Source organism: Capra hircus, chromosome 12, assembly GCF_001704415.2.
Source record: "Capra hircus breed San Clemente chromosome 12, ASM170441v1, whole genome shotgun sequence".
In the NCBI taxonomy this organism is placed as follows: domain Eukaryota; kingdom Metazoa; phylum Chordata; class Mammalia; order Artiodactyla; family Bovidae; genus Capra; species Capra hircus.
In genome coordinates this window covers 68,326,649-68,345,232 of record NC_030819.1, presented here as the reverse complement: position 1 = coordinate 68,345,232, position 18,584 = coordinate 68,326,649, and the positions used below count along the sequence as shown (strand labels likewise).

Here is an 18,584-nt window from a genome sequence, read left to right as displayed (position 1 = left end):
AGGCATCCTTTATTTGGGCAAATCTGCTTATAAACCAGTGGATCTCACTGAAGTGTTAAGTAACCTCCTGCTTTTGTTTTTGCTGTAGCCCCCTACCTTGTCACCGATTCCTCACATTCCTCGAAGCCCTTACAAGTTTTCTAGTTCACCTTTACGGATTCCTGGTGGGAACATCTATATATCACCCCTAAAGAACCCATATAAAATTTCAGAAGGTTTGCCTACACCAACAAAAATGACTCCAAGATCAAGGTTTGTGTTTTCTTTTTAGGAAAGTGGTAACGAATGAGAGGGTTTTTTTTTTTTTTTTAATCCAAGCATAAAACCATAAAGCTTTCTTTATTTAGCTAGTCCCTAATTTCCTAATTTATATTAAGTGCTATGATAAAAATAAAAATCGGAGGTGTTGGGGGCAAGATAATCTGTTTACTTAGATGGGTTTGCAGATTTACTCATCAACTTTCCTGGCTTCTTGGGTCTTTTGTAAATAATCTGAGTACTAGTTTGATCCTAAGTTTCAGATCACTCTCAGAGTTTTTTAAGTAGCCACCCTGCTAAACAAAGTAGATTCCTTTTGCTAAGAGTTTCTAGAATTTATTGAATGTCCTGTGAACTCTTTCTGTGGTTCTGTTCATCTTGCTTATGAAAATGTAGATGACTGATTAAATGTAGATGATGGTAAATGAAGTCTTTAGAAGTCCATCCCTACTTCTGCCTGCGGCCTCCTTGTATTACCTTGGGCAGGTCTGTGCTTCAGAAGGCTGCTGTGGCTCAGGTAAATGATGAGTGTGAAGCTGTTTTAAATTCTTAGATGAAAGGCTCCATGCACCTACAAATCATTATGTTATCTTCCGCATTCAACAGTGGGTGCTCTCTGGCTTTGAAGTACTTCAGCTGACTTATTATATGCTATCATGGGCTATTTGAATCTGACTTTATTTGAATAGTGGAGGCAGATTAATTAGTAAAGTTAATGTAGTCTCATCTCAGAAATTGTTAGCCCATATAGTTGCACTTAATGGGCAAGAAAAACAAACAAGAAGAAGGGGATATATTAATCCTGTGAAAACAGTGTAGTGTGTTTACTTATATAAGCAATGCACACTCATAAAAATTTCAAACTGTACAGTAAAGGAAAAAGTAGAAAATAACTGGCAAATGATATAAATGCTCTCATGTGCCCCTGTGTTATTTTCTATATATTTAGTGTTTTTATGGTTGAGTATCTATGTACTGATAGCTACAATTTGCATTTTAAGCTGCTGAGGTGCATACCATGTCTAATTTATACATTGCTACAGGAAAATGTATACTTAGGTAAATTTTTAATGATGATAATTAACCCATATTATGCTGATAATGATAGCTACTTGCTGATCTTAGTTAATTCACTTCTGGGTTGGAGTCTTTTAGCAAAAAAGTCACATTCTGAAAATTCTGATCAGCTATTAAGAGAGCATCTTAACACTCTCTGTATTCACCATATTTTGGTAAATCATATAGAATGATGGCTACTTATCAAAGAATTGGAGAACAATAAAATCCATATATCTGTTGATTCTGTGTGTGTATGACCACATCTTTGTCATATCAGGCTAATGTTGTTCTTCAGCTTTATTATCAAATGCATAAATTACATGTTTCAAACAGGACGAACTAAGAGATTTCTGATTCTAAGATATGTGTTAAATGTTGTTTTAGTTGCTAAGTCATGTCCGACTGTTTTGTGACGCCATGGACTGTAGCTCACCAGGCTCCTCTGTCCATGGGATTTCCTAGACAAGGATACTATAGTGGATTGCCGTTTCCTTCACCAGAAGATCTTCCCAGCCCAGGGATCGAACCTGCGTCTCCTGCATTGGCAGATGGATTCTTTGTTATAGAGACACCTGGGAAGCCTACGTGTTAAACCTTTACCATATATCAGTATAGATCCTAAATAGAATTCAGAGTATCATTTATACCAAATATAACTTGGTTTTACCAAATATAACTTGAATTTTTAATGAGAAAATGTGAAATAAATTTGAATTGTTTCCTTACTCATGGATTTATGAAGAGTTAAGTATGAGTAAACTTAAATTTTCTTTTACCCTCTTTCCTTGTGAACAATGGCAAAATATATTCTTGTAGACATGCAGTTCTTGCTTTAAAAATCTAAGGAATGAGCTTAGTGTGTGACTAGACTAGCACTACCAAAATTAGCCTTTAATAAGTATAATCTGTCAGTGGTTCTAGGGGTAGAAGAAACCTTTGATTTGGTCTTCCTGTGAGTTCAGAATGACGTGTGTATGTTCATCTCTGCATAGTTGTATATGATTTGCATTACTAATTTGTATTTTATATTAACTTGACAGAATCTTAGTATCAATCGGTGAATCATTTGGGGTGAGTATTTTTTCTGTGAATTACTATAGCATGATACCATAATTATAAAAGAATTTGAAATTTTCTGTAATTGAATTTATAAATGCTACTCTTCAAGTACCTCATCCAAGCATGTTGCATAAAATTTAGAAGATATATATATATCAGATTTATTTTCAAATCAGGTTTAATTTTAAATCATATTCATAATTGGTATATTTCAGAACTGCTTTCTAAACACCTTTGAGATTATATGTGTATATACATTAATGTATATACATACAAATATGTATGTGCATTATATAGTCTCAAAGGAATGTTTTAAAAAACAGCTTTGAATTTCACTAATTGGGAGTATGATTTAAAATACTCTAAAATGTAGCCACCACGCCCACTTGTCTCCTTCTATACATATACACATTTTTGCTTTTCCTTCCTCTCCAACTTCTAGGATATTCTTCCCTGGTAAATTGATTAGGAATTGGTTACATGCCCCAGTGTAAGTGACAGGCTATGTGGTGGTCTTTGTTGCAGAGGAATCTAGGGGAAAGTTAAGCTTTTAAATGGTTATTCTAGTCTGGGAGGCCACTACTCTTAGCTGGCCTTTCCTTACCATCACTAATTCACTGTCCTGTATTCAGTGAGTATTACTGAATGTTTCATCCCACCACCCCCACCTATATTTGTTATTTATTGCTGCATAACAAACCACCCCCAGACTTAGGCATTTAAACCTTTTGAAATCTCATTCCTTGTGGCTCATTGAGCAGGCCTGGCTCAGCCGGGTCCAGGGTCTGTCTGTACGAGGCTGCAGTCAGCATGTCAGCTGGATCTGCAGTTATCTCCAGGTTCACCTGGAGGACCACCTTTCTCAGTCAGACTCACTTGTATGGCTGTTGGCCGATCCCTGATGGCTGTTGGCTAAAGCCAACATCAGTTCCTTGACACCTGGGCTTCTCCCTTGGGTGGCTGGCTACTCACAACAGAGAGGAGGGAGGGGAAGAGGGAGATAAGCAAAATTGCAGTCAGTCTTCTTGTCATATTGGAAGTGACTTGCCATCACTTTTGCTGCATTATTTTATCAGAAGCAGGACAACACTAGGTCCAGCCCCACATTCAAGGAGACAATTAGTGAGAGCCATTTTAGTGTCTGCCTACGCACTGCCCCTCCAGTGAAATAACTAGAGAAAGATACGTGTTGTATACTAAAAGACCAAATGTTAACATGTGTGTTACAAATAGTAAATGTGATGACATTTAGCTCAACCCAGGCTACAGCTGTCAGGCTTCACAAAGGTGATGTAGACCACATAAATAGGATTGGATCCAGATTAAGTATAGAGTGAAAGAAAGAAAGTCAGGTTGCTCAGTTGTGTCCGGCTCTTTGCAACCCCATGGACTGTAGCCTACCACACTCCTCCGTCCATGGGATTTTCCAGGCAAGAGTACTGGAGCGGGTTGCCATTTCCTTCTCCAGGGGATCTTCATGACCCAGGACTCGAACCCAGGTCTCCTGCATTGTAGGCAGATGCTTTACCATCTGAGTCACCAGGGAAGTCAGATATAGAGTAGTGGTCTTCAAACTGTTTTGCTTGTGATAAACTCTGAAAGAGTTGAAAGAAGGTTATACATACTTCCATATTTTAAAGCTCATAACTGGAAATCCATTTAATAGGTGTACAGAATTTCATTTCTGTCATATTATACATGTGCTCTAAATATATTTTCCATCAAAATCTGGTTTTACATTTAATTTTTGGAAACTTAGTTCATTTAATTTTTGGTAAATTAGCTAATGAAGGTTAATTATGCAAAGCTAATCCTCAGTGTCAAATCAGTCAAATCAGATTTAACTTCTATTGGAAAGTCTGATTTCATTCTAGAATCCAAAAAAACATGTTAATACACATCATGGAGATAATCACCTCACTCTGGTTCTAAAATAGATAAGACACAGTTTTTCCATGTGTTTGTCCTTTGGATAAAATGAGGTATTGTGCCCTCTTTAGCATTTTTAACCAAAGTTTTCTTAACTGTGAAAGGATTCTTCCTCAGGAGATATATAAATCAAATTATCTCTAATAGTACTTGGAAGGACTCAAATACTCTGAGTTTTTCAGATATTTAATATTTTATTTTAAACCTTTAAGAGTTAGGAATATCAACAAATACTATAAATCGATGATTTCAAATTTATAAGCTGTATGACTTACAGCATGATATTCATAAAGTGAGTCCAAAATTATTCTTCACTAGACACCTCTTATTGAATTCTTGTAACATTTGCTCCAGTTATGCTGTGCTTTAAAAAAAAAAAAAAAAAAAAAAGGTTCCAGAAAGCTCTTCCAGCTTTGCATGCTTCTGAGAAATAGCCCTGGTTTTGTGCTTGAGTAAATTCTGAAAATGAGGAACCAGGACTTTTGGAGTAGTAGTCAGAGTTGTTGGGAAGACACAGGAGGAGGGTATGAGAAGAGCAGATATTTATTGGGGCAGAGTTAGATGTGAAGTGAAGTGAAGTCACTCAGTCGTGTCTGACTCTTTGTGACCCCTTGGACTGTAGCCCACCAGGCTCCTCAGTCCATGGGATTTTCCAGGCAGGAATACTGAAGTGGGTTGCCATTTCCTTCTCCAGGAGATCTTCCCGACCCAGGGATTGAACCGAGGTCTCCTGCATTGTAGGCAGACGCTTTACCTTCTGAGCCACCAGGGAAGTTGGGTGTAGTTAGTCTGATTTTAACATTTTTTATATCTCCCGTTTGGTCCAAAGAAGCAGGAAGTTAAACGCAGGTATTACCTCTGCCTGATTTTTGACCCACCACAAACCTACAATTCGGGGTTGCTAACTACAAAATGATCTAAAATAAAGAATTCCATAATTTGTAGACTTCAGAGAAGTTCCAGAAAATAAATCAAATGGTGTGTAACAGCGACCGTGTGCTCAAAAGAAGTGCTGAAGGAAGCAACCCTCCTAAACCACTGAAAAAACTGCGCTTTGACATCGAAGGATCCGACGAAGCAGATGGAAGGTAGGGACGGTGTTAGCACGTGTGTCAGGAGCTGAGCTGGTCGTCGGGAGAAACCCGGAGTGGCCGCTCTGGTCCTGGCTCCTGCCAGTCTCTCGCATGCCAGTAATATTTTGGAAACTATGAGGCTTGCTCAAAATAGAAGATGTGACTGCATCCCACAGTTAAAAAAGCACCACGTAAATCTACTGAAATTCATTAAAAATATCAGATGTTTACAAATCTAATCAGCCTTTACAGTGCCATGGATAGAATTTTGTTAGTTTTGATTAACATTAGATTTTAAAATGCTCACTCTTGAAAAACGCTACCCTATTTTATAAGAACCACTGATAAAATATCTAGGCTCATAAATTTATGACATTTGTATTTTAGATGTTTGATTTATAATCCTTTGACAATAAAAGCTATTTACTAAAGAGCATAAATAGTCATTGAAAATGCCATAGTTTTTGGAAATTTCAGTTTTTCATTTATACATATACATATGAAATATTTTGAATTTTTAAATCTGCAGTAAACATCTCCCAGGGGAATCCAAATTTCAACAGAAACTGGCAGAAATGAGTAAGTACTTATTTGAGTAAGTAAGTAAATGAACAATTGTTTACATTGCAGAAAGCCTTTTCATTATAAAAGGATAAATTTATAGAATCCCTTTAATTAACAGACTTTTATGCATTTAAAATATAATTCACTCAACAATATGTTATTTACAAGTATCTGTGGATTAAATGTATGATGCAAAGTGCAGGTCATCTTCATCCATCCCAACATCTACTGTGCAGCAGGAAGACCGAGAAGTGAAACCACATCTTCATTACAGATGGCTGTGGCTAGAAAATATTTTAGGATAGCAGAACTATAATGAGGAACTCTCTGAGTGCTGGATATAGGGAGGATGTTAGAAACTTAGCATATATAAATATCATCACCCTTACGTAAAGAATAATCTTTTATTCTGCTATTACTGAACTTTCCTAATTTGCAAGTTTTAGAGCTGGATTTCAAACAAAAGTTTTCCATTACTAGAAATCAGAATTTTGATAAAGAATACTAAATCATTTCCAAGTTAGATGTTAGTTCAGTTCAGTCACTCAGTTGTGTCTGACTCTTGTGTGACCCCATGGACTGCAGCATGCCAGGCTTCCCTGTCCATCACCAACTCCCGAAGCTTGCTCAAACTCATGTCCATCAAGTCGGTGATGCCATCCAACCATCTCATCCTCTGTTGTCCCCTTCTCCTCCCATCTTCAGTTTTTCCCAGCATCAGGGTCTTTTCCATGTCTTCACATCAGGTGGCCAAAGTATTGCAGTTTCAGCTTCAGCATCCGTCCTTCCAGTGACTATTCAGGACTGATTTCCTTTAGGATGGACTGGTTGGATCTCCTTGCAGTCCAAGGGACTCTCAAGAGTCTTCTCCAGCATCACAGTTCAAAAGCATCAATTCTTCGGCGCTCAGCTTTCTTTATAGTCCAACTCTCACATACATACATGACTACTGGAAAAACCATAGCTTTGACTAGACAGACCTTTGTTGGCAAAGTAATGTCTCTGCTTTTTATTATGCTGTCTAGGTTTGTCATAACTTTTCTTCCAAGGAGTAAGCGTCTTTTAATTTCATGACTGCAGCCACCATCTGCAGTGATTTTGGAGCCCCCAAAAATAAAGTCTGTCACTGTTTCCATTGGAGTGTTAAGGCAAATGGAATTCTCTCCTAAACTAATCTGAGATTGTGAAGGATTAGCCCAAGTAGAGTTAGATGGAAAGGACATTAAGAAAAAGATCAGGGGACTGCTCTGGTGGTCCCGTGACTGAGACGGCACCTTCCAGTGCAAGGGGGTGTGGAAGCTAAGATCCCACATGCCTCACAGCCAAAAAACCAAAACATAAAACAGAAGCAATAACAAATTCAATAAAGACTTTTAAAACTGGTCCACGTTAAAAAAAAAAAAAAAAAGGAAAAAGATGAGTGTGCATAAATTGTAGTTGTTTAGTTGCCAAGTCACGTCTGACTCTTTGAGCCCACCAGGCTCCTCTATCCACGGGATTCTCCAGGCAAGAATACTGGAGTGGGTTGCCATTTCCTCCTCCAGGGGATCTTCCCAACCAAGGGATCGAACCCAGGTCTCTTGCACTGGCAGATGGGTTCTTGACCACTGAGCCACCAGGAAAGCACAGACTGTTACTGGACTGTCTTAGAGAGGTAGGTAGCCATGAAATGCCACCAGGAAAAGGGGACATTTCCTGACAATCTGATGCCAGATCTATTAACAGGAAACAGAGCCAGGTCTTGGAAAGAAGACAAATATTTAAGAGATAATAAGAATTAAAACCGTCATCCTTAGGTCATAGGACATATCGATAAGACCAATACCAATTAAAATGTGACTTCTTAAAAAGAAGCGTTCTCTCAGTACATCTCTGTGTATACTAACTTTGAGATACAAAGTTTTTAAAATTACTTTTGATTTTAAACCATTTTTCTATGTATATTATTTGAAGATACTATTGAAACTAAATGTAACAGGTGTAAGTTCTTTGCTTATAAATGAATCTCTTTTTGGATTTTACATCAATTAATATACTACTGTTTTTTGTAGCTTTTCCTCCCCAGTGCATGAAAATAGACATGAAGCTTATAACCAAAATCAGGCCTTAAAAACATGTGGAAGCCTTTTGGAGCCCACAAGTAAAAGGAGTAGAAAGATGTAAAAATATGTGTATTTTCTTACAGAGGAGCTCAGTTGCTGTAGTCAGTCCATTTCACACTGACACACTTAGCAATGACTGAATTCCCTCTGCCAGGCTGAAATTCAGGGCCTTCGTACAGCTAGAAAATGGAGAAGTGGCAGGAGTCTTAAGCCATAAGGGTAGGGAATTCTCCAGGTTGCTCCTCAGGTTTCCTCAGAAACAGACCATCACACAGTGCTGGATTGCTCAGGGCGGAGGAGCCAGAAGAGGAGACTGAGAGCCGCTCCTTCTCCCTAGTGTGAATGTTCTCTGTGCTTCTTTATAAAAAACTCTTGCCTGCCTCTAAAATCAAGTTAAGAACTTTGAAATAATTTAAAAGAAGCTTTCTGTTTCTGTCTATGTTGTAATTAATAATGTATTTTAAAATGTCCACGTCCAAATTAAATGAGCTGTAAGCTGGACTTCCCTGGTGGTCTGGCCGTTAAGAGTCTGCCTGCCAATGCAGGGGACATAGGTGTGATCCCGGGTCTGAGAAGATCCCACATGCTGAGGAGCAAGGAATCCTGCGCCCCGCAACTGCTGAGCCCGTGCTCTAGAGACCGCGCACCGCAACTTGCAGCCCAGGCACCTCTGCTCTGCCCCACGGGGGCCACCGCAGTGAGAAGCCTGCGTGCTGCAGCTAGAGCAGCCCCCGCTCACCGAAACTGCAGAAAGCCTTGCAGCAATAAGACCCAGTGCAGCCCAATTATTTAAAAAATAATAAATCAGCCGTGAGCTGATGTGTTTGCAGTACTTGCAGTGCATCTCCAAACACAAGGGAATTCTGAACTTCATGAAGAATAACACTCCAGCAGATTCTGGACCAGACCACGATTCTGGTTTGCTCAGATGCCAGACTTAACCACATCACCTCTAGAGCAGTGGTCTACAAAGTTGGGCACACTTGAGTGTGTGTGAGATCACCTTGTGGGGGTACAGAAGACAATATTAGAATGCTTATTTATCTTTATCTCATTGAGTTTTAATGTTTGGGGTATATGTGTTTTATAACATAAATACATACATACTTTAATGGTACATATTTTCGGGGAAAGCTGGCTGATAGGGGTATATGATTTAAAAAATTGGAAACCACAGCTTGTGAGGTCCTGGGCTCCATCAGTTTGGTGTGAGCATAACAAATTGGGTAGGCCTTTACCAACTTACCCACACCATCAGTGCTGTTAACATTTCTTCATCCTTTTTTTAGCATCTACTCGAACACGAATGCAAAAGCAGAAAATGAATGAGAGCATGGATACCTCAAACAGGGAAGAAAAGTGAGGACCCCACGACCTTGGTGGGCACCGTATACGCGTCCGACTTCATTGTCTTTGTCTCCTACAGATCTGATTGTAGGACTCTCCCAGGTTCTGTTTACAGCCACAGTTAGTGAAGAAGATAATACATATCTTTTTGTGGATAGCACAGTTGAGTATTTGTGCAGGGGATTCCTAAGCCACTGGCAACATTGTACTCACTAGAACATGCATTATTATTGTACAAGATTGAAAATCTTGTGTCTGTCGATCAAATCTTATGTCGATCCTGCCATTGAAAAAGCTGTACCAGATGTTTCTATTTCCAAAGTACAGTAAGGCCCCTACATACAGACCTTCAAGATGTGAACTTTCAAAGATGTGAACAATTGAATCCAGCGAGGAACCAGAACCTGTGCCGTCAGTATCAGGCACAAAGTTGCAGCTTGCCTTCCGTCTCCTGTTGCTGACAGCCCTTCGGCTCTGCCGTCTCCCTCCGCCTGTCCCTTCGCCATCAGTAATGCTTCTTGCTGTTCACTCAGTGCCAGCCTGTGTGCCAGCTGTTGTACTGTACTACTGTAGTTTTCAAGGTACTGTACTGTAAGACTGAAAATGTTTTATTTTTATGTTTTTTAATGTATTATTTGTGTGAAAAGTATTATAAGCCTACTATAGTACAGTACTATATAGCCAATGTGTTCATTGGGTACCTAGGCTAACTTTGTTGGACTTATGAACAGATTGGACTTAAGAACGTGCTCTTGGAATGGAACTTGTTGATACATAGGGGTCTTACTTAATAATTGTTCTGCTTTACAAATGGTGGCAGGATCCCCCAGGAGTGAGTCTCACAACCTGTGCCTATCCGAGTACTTTGTCTTCTCTTGTGGCACGTATGTGATGTTTGCTGTTATTTTTATTAATTTATATTTATTTTTTTAATTTAACATGAATACCCTTAGAAAATGCGTCTTGTCTTCCAAATGCAATTTGGCTGACTGCCCCCATTCACCCAAATGACCCTGAACTCTTGCGCTAAAACAGATGCTAGAAACTTAGGAGAAAATGACTGATTTTTTTACACATTAGAGTTTACTAATGGAAACTGAATGGGTGTACTGTGTGTTTGTTTTATAAATTTTAGTTTTAAAATGCAAACAGAAAACAAAAGTATAAACCTATGAGATACTGTCATACTACTGATACAGGTTTCATACCTCAGGACTTGTAAGAGTTTATTGATCCTTTTCTTTATCCAACTCATGCTTTAAAAATAAAGAGTTATTAATAGTACTCTTGGTTTTTATACCATTCAGATCACTGAATTCATTAAGTACCTGTCTAGTACTTGGAAAATAAAGTGTTCAACTAGAGCTTTGCTGTCGAGGACCCGGATCCAGTACATCCCAAGGACACTTTCTGATGTTTCTGGGTCCCAAAGAATCAAGATACAAAGTAATTTTACTCTGCAAACCAACTGTTAACTATAGGAGCCTTAATTTTTTTTCTTAGAGAGTTTCCTAATTGCATCTCACCAATGATTCTCCTCTCCTGAATTTGGGAAGAGGGCTTTTCTTTTTTTCCTGGAATGGTACATGTCTTCCATGTATCTTTTGAACTAGCAGTTGCCTTTTTTTTAACTTCAGCATGGTCTTACACTGGCACATTCAAAGCCACATTATTTCTAGGCCACAGTGCAGGTGATGAAAGGTCTTTGGGTTAGGCATTAATGTTTCTCTCTCTGATTTTGTGCAGAAGCTTCAAATTAAAATAGCTACAGTAGAAAAAGAGGCGCTTTCCCCCTCCCCCAACACCTAAAGGTGTAATTTAAACTATCTTGTGTGATTAACTTATTTAGAGATGGTATAATTTAAAATAGGTGGTATTTAAGGTAGCATCTACTAGCTTTTAGAAAATTACTTTGTTTAAACAGAGTTCTTTTTAAAAAGAAATCTGGTCTTATTTGTTAGAAAGCAAAATTTTATTTTGTGCTCAATTAAGTTGAAACTCATTTTTTGACAGTTATCTTGGTAACACAGGCACTAGAAAGCTTTATCTCATGTCCTCATTCATTTTTGCATGAATATCATACAAATCAGTTAGCTTTTAGGTCAAGGGCTTACCACATTACTGGGTCTTTTGCTAATAAGTTCATGTTAGAATTAGTGTCAGAATTTAAGGAACTTCAGAGATCGTGTATTGAGATTTCTTACATAAGATTTCAGATACTGCTTTATTGCTTTTTGTATTGGTTAAAACTGTACATTTGAAATTGCTACATTACTATTTTCTACAATTAACAATAGTTTGTCTATTTTTCAATAAATTAGTTAAGAGTCTCAGTGGTCCGATGTGGTCTTTGTATTAAGTGCTGTAACAGTCTCTTCTGTATCTAAATTCTCTCCTAGTAGTTCGTCCATTCTTAGCATTTAATGGGCTTTGTAAGCTGATGAATCCCAAATTTATTTCTCCAGCCCTGACCTCTTCATGGAAGTCAGAGCTCTCACAGCCGAAAGAACTCAATTCCTACCCCACCCAGCTTCTCAAAATATAAACCAGAATCAAACAAACAAAAACACCTTGTTTCTACCCTGGTCTTTCCCCATTTTACTGAACACATACTTGCTCAAGATAAAAACCTATCTTCTGATAGCTCATATCTAGACCACTGTTAAGAGACTTCTAACTGGTCTCTGCCTCCCTCCTCACCTTTCTACTCCTTGAAGAGTGAAAGTGATCCTTTAAAAGTGTAAATGGATTGGCTGCGCTCCTCTCCTAGGGGTACTCACACTGTGGATTACTGCCTCCTCCTTGTGCTCACTCTGCTTTACCCACACTGGCCTTTTTGTCTTGTGATGCCAAGCCCGTCCCTGCCGTGGGCTTTTACATTTGCTGTTCCTTCTGTCCATAAGTGATCTTCCCCCACAATTTTGTTTAGCTTGCTTCTTATCTCTGGGCTCTCAGCTCAGAGGTCTTCCTTGACACCCAAGCTAAAAATCCTTCCTCTGTACTGTGCTGCTCTCCTTTGAAAGTGTAACAGCATCATCGCCATCAGAAATGACCTTACTCAGCTTGCCTACTGCCTGTTTACCCATCCTGGGATCAACCTGACTGGTCTCACCCACGACTGTAGTTCTAGCATCCAGAAGTCCATATGTGGGGGGTGGGGGGGTCTGCACAGAAGGTATGTTTCCCAAGTATATGGAAACAAATCATATTCTCTCCCTCTCTGGAGGAAATCTAGCTAGAACTCCATCCACCCCTTCTTACTAACATGTACTCTGGCAGAGTGGTGACCCACTATGGAGCCTCGTGAAGGGTAATCCATTTTTCATCCCTAAATAAACTTACCTGTTTTTCTGGGTGGTCCCATGTTTCCATGAAATGAGTTCATAAAAGAAAAAGGCACTGAGGAACTTCAGAAGACTGCCCGAAAAGGGCAAGAAAGAGGAAGAGAAGGTTCAGGAAGACATTGTAAAATACAAAGGCTTTTGGTCAGTGACAGCAAGCACAGCAGGCTGAGGAGAAGTCGGAAGTGAATGAAGCCTGTGGACATCTGACTGTGAGAACTGAAGCTGGCTGGTAACACCCAAGCCTCGATGTTTCTTTGCTGGAGAGAACAGTAAACCTACTAGAACATTCAGACACATGGGGTGAGGCTGTTTTAAAATAACCCAAACTGTGTAGTTCCAAAAATGGGATTCTGACTTAGTTAGAGACATCCAGACTCCTTGGCCTCTACCAGACCAGGTCTGCAAAAACAGATCAACAAAAACAAGGATTCAAGTGACCTCACCAGTAAAGACCATTTACTTGTAGGTAAGTGGATGAATAGTAATTAAACTGTTTAGAAGTCATCTATGTTTTAGGGTAGGCTTTGCTATGATGCCTTATCTGAGTGACTGCTTTGAAAAATTAGCTTATATGAAACAATCCATGTGTATCTAAGAGACATAAGGTTGGCAGAATCTTGCTGCTTCTGATGAATTAAAAAAACACACACATTTGTTCTGTTACCTACAAATGAGCACTTTATTATCAAACAGTTCAGCATCAGAACAAGGTTTCTAATTCCAAAAGAGGTTTCTTCGCATAGTAGTATCCTGTTGTGAAATACACATTAGGAGCCTGACGCTGCAGCCTACATCCTGTTTCAGTTTCTCATTCGCAGCTGGGTAACTTGATTGAAAAAGTATAAATTTACCTCATTCTTGCTAGTGCTGCCCATGAAATGTAAGTATTAGTTCCTTTTTGGCTGCTACTTTTATCATCACACTGGGCCAAGTTAAAAGACCTGTTTTGTGGTGACATAAAAATCAACTACAAGAGAAAACCATTTTTACTTATGGAGGCAAATCTCTTAACACAAAAGTAAAAGGACATTATGCAATTATGTAAGGCAAATGAGCCCAGGAATAACACTCACTCAAAGTATTTCATACTCAGTGATTTCATATGAGAAATGATGACTCAGAGTAAAACAGAGAATTAAAATTAGCCCTTGTCTTCAACAATTTAATTGCCAAGGCCTTTTGTGAATTCTAATTAACGCTCTAAATTAGCCACTATTCCTCAGAACAATGTACCATAATAGGAAACTCAGTTGTTTTACATTTGTTTTACCTAAGTTATTCCTTCATCCAGTGTCCCATAAATAAAAAGCTGTTCAGGCATGATTAAAACTGATAATAAGTTGAGTGCCTACTATATGCAAGGCACTGTGCTGGATGCTGAAAGTGAGCTGGTGACAGCATTCCCAGTCAAGCTTATCCGTGTGGTACCAGCCTGTTGAATATGCAAATTTGGCCAGAATAGCATACACTTTGACCCCTGTACCAAAAGTCTCCAACTTAAGTGACTCGTAAAAGGAAATGGTAAATACAGTAAGACATTTCAATTTTTTCCCCTTGAGCTTAGTTCCATCTGAACAGAGCACTTAATGCCTTCTCTTGCAGACAGTGGATTTCAGAAGGTGGGGAAGACTCACCACCATCCCCTTGTTTTGACAACATTTTCAGCCCAAATGGAGCTCATCATCAACACTATTAAGGAGAAGTTATTCTCTGGCTGTTGCAGGGAGAGTGGAAACACTAGAAATTCTTTCCTGCAGGTGAGGGTCAGTTTTTAAAGGCTCCAACTCTGCTTGCTTTGCTGATAAAGTTCTTCAAGAGATCATGGTCCATTTCTGCAAAGCCCGAAGTCTGTGTTACTACAGTCAAATGGTTTATGCAAAACCTGAAGCAGAATTCTTCTAAGTCCTAGGGACGACAACAGAAATGTTTTAGCAAATTCGCATACCCTGATGCAATGCAACATAGCACAAAAATTCCTAAAACACACAGGTGAGGAGAGAAGATTTGATGGCCAACAGAAAGAATTGCTGGGACAGTGGTACCTAAAGAATAGCTGTAAAACTGTACAGCTGATATGAGTCTATGCTTGTAAAAATGTAAATAACAGGAAAGCATTCAAGTTCATCTACAGTAACCAATGCAAAAAAGTGAGACTTTTTCTTCCCAGAGATAGGCACTGATGGGCACTGTTCATTCCTCTTTCACTGCTTATTCAGAGTACAACACTCTTTTTTGTTTGTGTAATAAATATTTCTTTATTGTGTGAATGCATAGAGTAAATTGATTAAGAGATTTTCTTTATGGTGAGCCCAACACTCCTCTTTTATATTCTTATGGGGCTTAAATAGTTCTACCTGTAAAGAATTTGTGAGGAAAGCTTATGCTATGAAAGAGTCATCTGGGGAACTGCTTCTCTGAAGTCATGAACAGACCACTGCTCTCTTCTCCTTCACAAGAAGACAAGGCTGGGATGGTTAGGCTTCATCGGATCATACAGAGCTTCAGGACTCTGAAGTGGGAAAGTGCTTGGAAGAAATCACAACTTTCTGCTGAGAGAAACTCCAGTTTGGTGATTTCTGGCTTACTGTAATGTACGCCAGGCAAAAAAAAAAAAAAAAAGGTCCCATAGTGATTCCCTTGATAAGATCTGCAAACTTGAGACTCAGAAATCAGGCGGCTGGACACACTTCTGGCCCCAGAGAACTGAGAGTGAAAGGCAGGCCGGCCTGTGGAGACCCAGGGCCTTGGGCCCTGGCCTGCACGGCCTACCGCGTCTCCTTCATGGCTGTGCTCGGCTCTCCTTGGTGAGACCTCCCTTCCTTCCTCAACCACAATTGAAACCTTCAGATTTCATCTCAGTCTGGCCTCCTCCCACTGCCCTTCCCTAACTTTTTTATATCGCTTATCACCACCTAACAGAACACATATTGTATTAGTTTATCTACTGCCCTCACCACCAGAAAGTTCCATGAGGGCAGAGATTTTGGTCTGTTTTGTTCACTTCTTGTACCCTCAAGTGCCTAGAATGGTGTCAGGCATTTAATGGGCACTAGGTGGACATCTGCTGAGCCAGTGCATAAACACTGCTGATTTTAAAATATGGAGACAATAGAGAATGGTGGTAGAACGTGTGCTTTTGAAACTGGTCCAATCTGGGAATGCATTTCAGCTTTAAAATTATCATTAATAGCTTACTAAGAATTTAATCTCTCAGATTCAAGCTTCCTCACTTGTAAATTAGAATAATAATAATACCTATATTCTTATCGGGTTCTTTTGAGAATTAAGCACGATGTGAACTGTACTTTGAATAATCCCTGGCTTGTATTAATTATGTATTAAGTGTAGTCAACCATGAGGGATAATTTGCTGAAAAGGTCCACTTCTTTTTTGTCCATTTCTTGCTTATTAGAGTCAGCAAGTAAGAATACTAGTCATATCAAACGCACTATTCTTTATAAGAACTTTTATGTGATGTATGCACTGAGTCAATTTTATTTGTGGGCTGTTGTACTAATTTAGGGCACATCAGTTAGTTAGTCTACCTCTAAAGGCAAAGTTGGACATTCATGAAACAAACATTTAGCGAGCACCTACTATGTGTCGGGCACTATCCTAGGCACTAGGGGTCTGGCAGAACAAAGTCCTTGCCGTTCCTCAAGGAGCTTACTTTCTAGAAAACAGAGGGCTGGATGGTAAGCATTCAAATAATTCACATAAATAGGAAATGTGAAGAAGTCTTGCAAATTAAGCCTAGTTCAGAGGAAAACATATGCCTGGCATCTCATCATTTGACGCAGTCCAGAAGAGTCCAGTATTATCGCCGTGACTGTAACAAACTCTTGAAACCAAGCACATAGCTACTATTTGGCCATGAAGCATTCTCCGTGTTGTAAGTGCCCAATGTATTATTACCTTGATGAAAGACAAATATTCACTATGCTTTTAAATGTCCATGCTTCAAGGCAGGGAAGATATTTTTTTTAATGTTAAGTGAAAAAAACCTAGTATTTAGAGATATACACATAACCTAGGGAAAAAATCAGAAGGAGCTGTATGAAATGTTTGTGTCCTCTGGTTGATGAGGCATTTCCTTCCTCACACTTTTTGTATTTTCTGAATTTTCTTTAATAAGCATATTATTACTTATATAAGCAGAAAAGACGTTATAGGCTTTTTTTTTTGCTCACTGCTAAAATGTCCCTGTTCTTGGACAAAGGAAAGGATATCCTTAAGGAAATTGACTCCAAGGAGTCTGGCCTGCTTCCTCAAGATTTAACTCTAAGACAGGTTTTCTTTATTATCAAAACAATACATGGTAACTATAGAAAATTCAGGAAAAACTAGCAAAGATAATAAAATAAAAATCATCTACAATCCCACCAATTCAAAGATAACCACTGACTATATTTTTCAGTCTTTTATTCTATGTAGATAATAAATTTTAGTCACTTTCAATTTAGCTATTTATACTTAAATTTTTAAAATATTTTTATTTAACAAATATACTTATTAAAAAATAGGACCACAGTTTTTCAGTCAGTGATATATCTTGAATAGTATTAACGTTGTTGTTGTTCAGTTCAGTTCAGTTCAGTTCAGTCGCTCAGTCGTGTCTGACTCTGCAACCCCAAGGACTGCAGCATGCCAGGAGTCATCACCAACCCCTGGAGTTTACTCAAACTCATGTCCATTGAGTCGCTAATGCCATCCAACTGTCTCATCCTCTGTCGTCCCCTTCTCCTCCTGCCTTCAATCTTTCCCAGCATCAGGGTCTTTTCAAATGAGTCAGCTCTTCGCATCAGGTGGCCAAAGTACTGGAGTTTCAGCTTGAGCATCAGTCCTTCCAGTGAACACCCAGGATGGATCTCCTTTAGGATGGACTGGTTGGATCTCCTCGCAGTCCACGGGACTCTCAAGAGTCTTCTCCAACACCACAGTTCAAAAGCATCAATTCTTCGGTGCTCAGCTTTCTTTGTAGTCCAACTCTCACATCCGTACATGACTACTGGAAAAATCATAGCCTTGACTAGACGGACCTTTGTTGGCAAAGTAATATCTGTTTTTTAATATGCTATCTAGGTTGGTCATAACTTTTCTTCCAAGGAGTAAGCCTCTTTTAATTTCATGGCTGCAGTCACCATCTGCAGTGATTTTGAAGCCCCCAAAAATACAGTCTGCCACTGTTTCCACTGTTTCCCCATCTGTTTCCCATGAAGTGATGGGACCAGATGCCATGATCTTAGTTTTCTGAATGTTGAGCTTTAAGCCAACTTTTTCGCTCTCCTCTTTCACTTTAATCAACAGGCTCTTTAGTTCTTCACTTTCTGCCATAGGGTGGTGTCATCTGTATATCTGAGGTTGTTGTTCAGTTGCTAAGTTGTGTCCAACTCTTTGTGACCCCAAAGACTATACCATTTTTTAAACAATTTTCTCCTACCTTTATGTTGTGTTTATGGTGTTGGAGAAGACTCTTTTGGACTGCAAGGATACCAAACCAGTCAGTCCTAAAGGAAATCAGTCCTGAATATTCATTGGAAGGACTGATGCTGAAGCTGAAGCTCCAACCCTTTGGCCACCTGATGCGAAGACTTGACTCATTTGAAAAGACCCTGATGCTGGGAAAGATTGAAGGCAGGAGGAGAAGGGGATGACAGAGGATAAGATGGTTGGATGGCATCACTGACTTGATGGACACGAGTTTAAGTAAGCTCCAGGAGTTGGTGATGAACAGGGAGGCCTAGCGTGCTGCGGTCCATGGTGTCACAAAGAGTCAGAAATGACCGAGTGACTGAACTGAGAACTGATATATATGTGCTGAATTTTTAAAATTTTTAAAAATTATGAAC

At 39.2% G+C, this 18,584-nt stretch overlaps 2 protein-coding genes across 11 annotated transcripts in view; one reads left to right on the top strand and one right to left on the bottom strand.

Moving 5' to 3' along the window:
• The window catches only part of RB1 (RB transcriptional corepressor 1), a 117,656-nt gene extending 105,935 nt beyond the window's left edge, over nucleotides 1–11,721 (top strand). Inside the window, exons 23-27 of the mRNA XM_018056748.1 lie at nucleotides 89–252; nucleotides 2,358–2,388; nucleotides 5,251–5,393; nucleotides 5,908–5,957; nucleotides 9,334–11,721. Of these exons, the coding sequence (XP_017912237.1) occupies nucleotides 89–252; nucleotides 2,358–2,388; nucleotides 5,251–5,393; nucleotides 5,908–5,957; nucleotides 9,334–9,407 (462 nt within the window). The 3' untranslated portion in view covers nucleotides 9,408–11,721. The remainder of the gene's footprint in view (nucleotides 1–88; nucleotides 253–2,357; nucleotides 2,389–5,250; nucleotides 5,394–5,907; nucleotides 5,958–9,333) is intronic.
• RCBTB2 (RCC1 and BTB domain containing protein 2) overlaps nucleotides 13,391–18,584 on the bottom strand; it is a 53,822-nt gene continuing 48,628 nt past the window's right edge. For all 10 annotated transcript variants that reach the window (XM_005687449.3, XM_018056732.1, XM_018056729.1 and 7 more), the window contains one exon: nucleotides 13,391–14,640. In XM_005687449.3, coding sequence (XP_005687506.1) covers nucleotides 14,500–14,640 — 141 coding nt within the window. In that variant the 3' untranslated portion in view covers nucleotides 13,391–14,499. The remainder of the gene's footprint in view (nucleotides 14,641–18,584) is intronic.